Source organism: Lampetra planeri, chromosome 32 (genome assembly GCF_965212315.1).
Source record: "Lampetra planeri chromosome 32, kcLamPlan1.2.h2, whole genome shotgun sequence".
Lineage (NCBI taxonomy): Eukaryota > Metazoa > Chordata > Hyperoartia > Petromyzontiformes > Petromyzontidae > Lampetra > Lampetra planeri.
Window position 1 is genome coordinate 3,131,389 of NC_136138.1, and position 8,651 is coordinate 3,140,039.

The 8,651-nt window shown below is 45.6% G+C and overlaps 1 protein-coding gene across 5 annotated transcripts in view; it reads right to left on the reverse strand.

The window, feature by feature from the left end:
• The window catches only part of HMGA2 (high mobility group AT-hook 2), a 76,135-nt gene extending 69,599 nt beyond the window's left edge, over positions 1–6,536 (reverse strand). For 2 of the 5 annotated variants that reach the window (XM_078609446.1, XM_078609443.1), the window contains exons 1-2: positions 6,339–6,536; positions 4,802–4,941 (exon numbers count right to left, since the gene is read on the reverse strand). In XM_078609446.1, coding sequence (XP_078465572.1) covers positions 4,802–4,900 — 99 coding nt within the window. In that variant the 5' untranslated portion in view covers positions 4,901–4,941; positions 6,339–6,536. The other 3 variants (XM_078609447.1, XM_078609444.1, XM_078609445.1) reach the window with 2 other exon arrangements.
• Between the last annotated feature and the right edge of the window lie 2,115 nt (positions 6,537–8,651).

Consider the following 8,651-nt stretch of genomic DNA (forward strand, 5'->3'; position numbering starts at 1 on the left):
GTGCAAATGCAACATACACCGATGACAAACAATGCCTTGACATATCCTGATCAATCTGCGCACCTCCGACTAGCGGGTTGTCTCCATACGGTGCAAAAGAAGACATTTAACAAAGTACGGTGTGAAGGAAATTCAACGTACATACATACACCAAGCCATTTTTGCGTAACCCAATTTGTCCCTTGAAAGTACTAAACTACTTTAGTTTGGCTAAATATATTAATTGTATTTCACAAATCTAAGATTCGTCAGACAACAAATATGCATTGTTTATAAGTAACCATATTAGGATGATTACAGTACAGCTCATATAAATATTTAACATATAAGTAGAAATAAGGTTTAAATCACAACATATACGTCGACCAGAAGAACATATCTACCGAGCAAAGGTGAAATATTAAACATCTAAAACAGTCACTGCAAATTTTACAAAGTACATATATTAACTGCCATTAGATATGAACAAAGCGTATAATGTAATAATTACCTTGATACGTAGTAACAGGGAAAAGTTTATATTAATTTACAATAAATAATCCATGGTCCGACAATACATTTGTAATTCATGAAAACTATTCGAGTAGCACATTTCCTACCAACGTGCACCAAGAATCACCCTCCATTTTCCAAATGCAATCCCATTCAGTCTCATCATGTCCATCAAGCATACGGCATCATCAAATAAGTCATGAGGCTATTCAAACGTCAATATATTTAGCTACGACGTTGTGCCGCATACTGTTTGTAAAACTTTGGCAAAATGTGCGATTCTCTTGAACAAGATTTGATCAAAGGACCAAGTTGGTTGTGACTTTCATTTTGGGGAACACACTCCATTGGGTAATGCCAAAAAATGGGTGGCCCCGGTTATCTGAAGCAATCTCGAGATTGTGTTCAATATAACTTTAAAAACACACAAACAAATGTGACAGGAAATGGAAAAGGTGAGTAAGGTCAAACTAAACTTTCTAGCAATGTTACAAAGCCAGAAGCCCCCCACCACCACCACCCAATAATGGCAAACAAAAACTCCCACACAAACCACACACACACATACCGCAAGCCAGCCACAAATATAATTTAAACACAGGGAGGAAAGAAAAAAGCACATAAACAAAAACATTACCCTTAAGTATGGAGCAAAAAACAACACCGAGTCGTGTGGCAATGGCGTGAGGTGTAAATTCATCCTGATCGGTCTGCTAAGAGCTTGGAAGCTTCCTCGCTCAGCAGTTACACACAAGACTGATTTGGTTGAGGAACGGTGTTTTTTGGGGGAAAAGCAGCTTTGGTCGTGAATGGGGAAGGCGTAATATCCCCACGATTTCCACGCAGCAGAAGCAGCGATAGGAAAAACACCGACTGGGGGGCCTCGAGTGACAAGAGTGAGGGTGGCCCGAGATTTTGTCCACCCAATTTTGTCACTTGTGTTTTTGGAGCAGACGCAACGTGGGTGGGGGTGGGCATGGTGGTGGCGGCTGTTACTCAATAGGACAGTAACCTAGAAAAACAAGACTTCTCTTAAATTTCTAATGGCAAAAAGGAGAATGCAACCCTTTAAGAAGATTAACAAGGAGCCTTAAAAAAAACAAGGAAATAAATTGTCGAGAAGGATTGGCGTTTTGAGCAAGGATTGAGATTTTACAAAAATAAACCAGTTTTGAGATAAGAGTTTTTTTTGTGTTAGATCGCGTAAATATATAAATGTGTCATTAAAACCCGCCACCACCCGACACAGCCAAATAGTAAGGGTTGTCACGTAAACAGAACATGCCAATTCGTCACTAGTATAGCACGCCGGTGTGTTGGAGAGCCAAGCCACAACATTTACAAACTGAGCATTTTCATTGGCAGTTATAGCACTTATATGCAGTAAACGAAGCTTTCACATAGTTCGTTTGAATCTCCACGGTATGTGTTGCCACATTTGATGTGACGGTTATCTCTGTAGAATTGAACATTACGTTTATTTGGAAAATCTTAACCTTGCCGTTCGTTTCATGTAATGGCGAGGAGTTATTGCGGCCTTTGTGCTTTTTCGCAAACTGTGAACTTTTGGAGTTTTTTTTCTCTCAGGTGTGTTTTAAGCTTTATTTTCTTTTTAGCGAGATGCAACAGCAAGTTTGAAACCCTCGTCCGCTAGCGGGCTTGAGAGAGTTATAAAATGTAAATTGTTTACCTTTCATAATTATTTAAACTCAATGTGAGTGGGGTTTTTCATGTTAACAAAATACGCCAATTTGCAATGCCCATCGCTTGTGCTAACCAGTGCAGTACCTGTGCAGACGGAACCGGCAATTGTTTAATGTTTTCTTCCTCTTTCACTCCCCTTAAGAGAGAAAACCACCCTGAGCTAACTCAACCAATCCATTTCCCAACAACAAACGCCATTCACAATGCGTTCTGCGGATAGTTCCACGACCCACCGAATATTTTCACCTGCCGCTCAACAGCATAACAGCAGTATCATGATGCTCACAAACACGCTCCAAATGAAGCCTCCCCTACGTGCACAGTGCGGCCCATGGATTTGAATTAGCCACGGAGCATTAAAAAAAAAGATACATTTCTTGCCCACATAAACTCACACAATAACCAAACGTGTTCAATTTAAAAACAGGGGGGGGGGTTGTTTTTAGAGTTGTCCTATTATTATTTTTTGTACCTTCACTCAACAAGTGAATCGTCAATTCTGGGCCATTTGAGATGATTATTCAGGCACTTTGAGGCTTGCTCGACGGGCAGGCTTTGACGAGAGAGGTCCTTGCCATGTGCTCTCGCTATGGGGATGAAGAAGCCGCCTCGCCACTCACTCTCCTGTTACAGAGCTCACCTATTCACACTCCCCCACTGTTCACACTCCTCACACTATTCACATAACATCCCCCCTCTCACCCAGCCCCCCCCCCCCTCCACTCTCCCGTTACAGAGAAGCTCACCTATTCACTCCCCCACTATTCACACACACCCTCACCCAGCCCCCTATAAAATACAACAGTCGTCTTAAGTTCTTTCGAAAGAACTAAGAGTATGAATCCTTGCAGTCACGTAAGCTTCAAAACTAGAATTAAAGTCGTCTTAAGGTTTATCGTGCAACGTTACAGAATGCACTCCACTCGTGTTCACGGTCTGCGTCTGTGCCCGCCGGACGCAGCACTATTCGCTCGCCTAGTATCGACCTCATCACCTATTCGCGCACACAAACCACCGAACATGTTGGGCCGAGTTTTAATGTTGCAACCTCACCCTGGCGTACGGACACGCCGTGGGCTGCGACCGACGAACGCCGAGGCATCACAACGCTCACAACACATCGGCTGGCCAACTCCAGCACTTAGAGGGCATATCCCTCGCAACCTATTCGCACCCCCAAATCGCTGTGCGAATAGTCGGGGGGGGGGGGGGTGGGGGACCTACCACCCCACTTGCCCAGAGAAGGCTGCTAATCGTTTCGGGGTTGCATTGTCAACGACGACGACAAACCGAACGAGCCCACGTTGTTAAGCGACAAAGCCACCTCCGTCTAAATCTGCCGAGCGTCTTTTATCAACCGGTGCGGGCTATAGGGGATCCCTTAATTGTGTGAATAATATAATTCATGTTGGGGGGGGGGGGGTGTAGAACGTCTTTTAACTTTTCAAAATGCACGGACGGACACGAGTTGGAGTGTTAAAAAATAAGAATAGGTTTGTAACCCTTTCTGGCACTAGAACAGGAGGTGTTTAAGATGTTCAAACACCAAATTAGAAAGCTTTTGCGAGGAATCGAGTTCGCGTTAACCACACACACGCACACGCGCGCGTGCGCGTTACTTGTGGTGAACATGTTTTAACATCTTAACACCTCCTGTTTTATTAGCGGACAGGGCAAAGCCTATTCTTATTTTTGTTCATACTTTGATACTGGCAAACAAGGGTCCCCATGAATCGCTGTGTTTGCTGTGACTGAGCAATGCTTTAAGGCAACGCCAACTTTGTGCGTTTTGTGCTTTGCGTAGCCAGCAACAAAACGCAGCGATCTACGTGATTTGCCAAGACGGGTGCCCCCCCCCCCGTATTTCGTCTTTTCGCTCTTCGCGTTTCTATATCGCGTTGGGGAAAACCAATTTGTGTAACAGTGCACACGTTTGTTCACGGTTGACGCGCGACTTCTACGAGACTTTGTGCGCTTTTGAACGTACGAATAGTTATAAACGGAGCGCTTAGTGTAGACAATGTTGTTGTTTCCCTGTTGACTTTGTGAATGGAGTTCCCGAGTGAATGTGTGAGTCGACCGCTTTACTGTGTATGTACGCCTGCAGCTGCAATTGCTGTAGCCTTGTGATGTATATACGCGTTTGTCTGCAGTTGAAATTAACCTGCGAATAGCTGATGTTGAGAAGAGAGGAGTGCCTGTAAGTTTTAGATCATTGTGAATAGGCATGACTACGGACATCACGCGTTCCCTGTACAGTTGTTGAATTGTACCTGTGAGCGAGTGGACGAATGCGGGTTAAGAAATCGATTCGACCTTTGTACGTTTGTTTTGAATATTCACAGAGATTGTGAACGAGCCGGTGTTGCGGAATTGATGAGATAGAGAGAGATGTGCCTACCCGGTGTACGTGACATTGAATAGTATCAGTTGGACATCCGATACGATTAATCAAACCATAGTTCGCCCGTGATGAGTTGAATCTGATATATGTTTTAACTCGAGTCGATTATTAGAAGTGTGCGCGCGCCTGTGTAAGTCATCAGAGGAGAACAACAACAACAGACAAAGTGTGTGGGGGTGTGGCGGTGTGTGGGGGGGCAACCTGAGGCTTTCGTGGTCGTCCGCGACCTCGCTTGAGGGGCTGCTCTGTCGATGGGGTCCCGGCAGCACCGCGTTCAGAGGGTCCCTCCGTATCGCTCATGGTTGAAGAACGGTACAAAGGGGGGAGGGGGGTGTCGGTGTCTGTGACATGGGGAGAGGCAATACAAGAGCAGCAGCGGCGGCAGCAAAGGGAAGGGGTTGTTAGTTCGCGGGTGCACAAGGATGGCAACGAAACGGCAAGCACTGCGTGGCACGCGCGCAAAAATAAATTGCGGTCTAAATTACGACGGCAATAACTAGCGGATGCCTGCGGGTTGAGAAGGAATTTCAGTCGCCGAGTGGCGGAATGAAACAAATAAGAATTACAAAATAAACACCGACCGTACACGCCAATTGCAGTTCGGCGCAACAATAGCCATTCTCAACGCAGCGGGTGGTGGTGATGGTTGTGCAGTTGAGGCCGCGCTGAAATATCACTCTACAATGCTAACATTAAAGTCGATGCATACTTACGTAGTTACTGTTGGGGAAAAGTAACCGGCCGAGGCTACGGTTGTTATTGTTCAGCAGCAGCACAACACGTGTGCTGCTGCTGTGTTGTTAAGCTATTGTTACGAATTACAGGAATACCAATGTCGTTATATAGACTGTAGGATCCTAGGCTCCTATATAACACGGCGCAACAACCGTATAAAGCCCGTATACTAACACATTGCCGATGGTCATGCACACACGGTATTTACACCGACCACATGTATACAATGCCCGTGTTATTTATCCGTACAGTACCGTACTATTGGTACTACCTGTGCAATAATCTCGCCTGCGTATCCTCTAATACTCATCCCCCATCCTAATGCCTGCATAAGCTTATACGCTCACTAATACCGATGTAGCCGTAATACTGATGTAATGCTATATATATAAGAAGAGGTAAGACGGCGGGCACATTGTACCGTAACGATACGTATAAGAATACATACCTGCTCCTACATGAACACTAGCGTGCACGACTGCGACTCCACTAACGCAGCGTATAATACTGTCGTGTGAATAATAATAACACCATATGCATCACTGCACGTATACCACCACTTAGTATGTACAACAATAATTATACGAAACAAATGTCCCTTTAATAAACACAAAATCAGACGCGATCTTAAGCAGCTCAAACAACAATAATAATAAGACGCGCTACAAAACAGATTTGATTTTTTTTGTTCAAAGAAGAGACATTAATTTCCTAACGCTGTACGAATGAGAATAGCGAATGCGCATTGCATCGATCGGCAAGTGCTCTTCGAGCCAAGGTGGAAAGCAGCAGCAAGCACTTAGCAACTATGGCAGCAGCAGCAGCATCAGCAGCAGGAGAAGAAGAACACACCGGAGAGACACAGCGGAGCGTGCGAAAGGCCCCGCTTACAAGCAGTCGGAATTAAATACACAAAGCGAAGGGGTGGAAGAGGAGTGAGAGCCAGCCCTCTCTTTTGCTCTCTCTCGCGCGCTCTCTCTCTCTTTTTGTTTTTCACCCTTACCCGTGGGTGGGACGGAGGAAGCGGTAGAAAAAGGCAAAAAAAATTCGGGAAAAAAAATTGCGAGCGCTGGGGCTGCTGCTGCTATCGCCCTTCTGGCATGCGGCCAAATGTGGCGTTCAACACCGCGTATTGAGAGGACGAGCGCTTTACAGCCTTCCCCTCCCTCGCCTCCTCCTCCTCCCTCCCTCCCTCTCCTCCTCCCTCAGCCTCCCACCCAGCCAGCCACTGCAAACCCACCCACCTACCCAGCCACTGCATCCCTCACCCACCCACGGCCACACAGCCACCTAAGCCACGCGCGCGCGCACACCTTTTACATTCAGTGAGACGCTCACCCACACACACACAGGACAAAGATCCCCAGTTTCGGCTTCATCAGACTGTCGGGGCAACTGCTGTGAGCGAGCACCTATGAAGGCACACACACACACACCTATCTCCCGATAAATGTATGCACCTATATTCCAGACACGCATCCACCCACCCACACATCCACTTACGCACATTAAGAATCGCCGAACAACAGGTCTATCAACCCACCTACCACGAATGTATTCACATACCCACACATCTACCAGGGAACCCTTCAACCACTTACCTTCTAAAATATGCATTCACCTACCAACCAATATACAGCCAACCTGTAATAATTCAAAACCTTACTCACTGACTCAGATACCCACACACACCCACTCCAAGTTACCAGTCACCCTCCATTCATTGAGATTATTATCCGAATGCACACCCATCCGCCGACCAGGCTTCAAACATTGAAAACATCGCACGTACCCGCCCATCTACCCACCTATCAACCAATTTCCAGTCATCCTCCAAATGCACAAGCACCTGCCTTTCAGACACTGCAACCATCACACTCATACCAACCAGCTTCCATTCGATGGAAACTGTTCTCAAAAAATATATCATCGACCTTTCAGCTGCTGTCAGGTCAATTAACACTTCATGGGTCCACTCACTTTAGTGACCAGTCCCGAAAGCCATCAAACAGCCACTGAACAAATCAGCCACCATCCAACCACGGTAACACTTACCTACCTAAGCCACATTTAGTAACCATGCTTGAAATCGATGTGTTTATTCGGGAAAGTATCACGGAGGTTTAAAGACTATCCAGGGAGGGCTCTGCTTGAGATGTTTGGCCAGTTACTTTTCGAGTATTTTGGGGTGTGGACCAAAACTGAAGTGTCTCGAGAAAATCAACACAAGTGGAATTAAAAAAAAACATAAACTCTGCAATCCATTGGAATGAACCTACTTGCTGTACACCTACAGGCGAATCAATGCCCCCTGCAGGTTATGTTAAAGGCTTGCTTACCTCTCACCAACACGTCGATTCCAAAAATGCTTGCAGTGACCGATACATATTGTTACCGAAAAGGTTAGTCTCGGTGTTTGGTGTCATGTGGCTCTGGGCCAGACGAAATGAAGTCGCGGGACGTCTCTTGCCCATAGATCATAGGTTCGTCGTTCATGACATACATAGGCACGCGCCTATATATTACACGTCCATCATCAACGTTCTACATTTAGGACGTATACTGTACAGTATATGCACATGTAGTGCATGTAGATAATGTGGTTACGTGTCTATGTTTCGGATATTGTCATGTACCGTTCACATAACACACCTGCTGCGCATGCATATTTTATGTAACACGTTGCCTATTGTTATGATTACGTTTGTTTATCCTGAAAAGCCCGAGTCTTGGGAGGGTCTTGCCAAGTGTTCGCAGTCGGGGGGCGATCTTGCTGTGTAATCCGAATTGAGAACATTTGCGGGTAATTTTTCAACTCTAGGATAATGTTTGCCTAATACCAATTCTATTGTATGTCGATTGGTATTTTTTTTTACAAACAATACAATTTACACAGCATATGCTGTGCCCATATCGTTGTGGATACGGCACATATTTTGGCGGGGGGGGGGGGATAACCATGAATAAACAATACCATTGAGCCTAAAGGAGAACAAACCCAATCAGTGCATATTGCCTGCAGTTGACGAATGCATCCGAAAACACAAACAAAGACAATGCAAGCAAGAAAAGAAAGGTGACAGAGCGTGTGGAGGCTGAGAGAGGCCCATGCTTGGATTTACACTCAGACAGAAGGAGAGAGGGGACGCGTGGATGACGGGACGAGATGGAAGTTCAGGACATCACGAAGAGAGTTGATGGTTCATGGTCAAGGCGAATGACAGAGTGGCAGCCAGAGAAATCAACTTGGCCAAAAGGACGACCACCTGATTTCTTTTTCATTTTACCAGCTAAGGCCCACCGAACTATGTTGCTC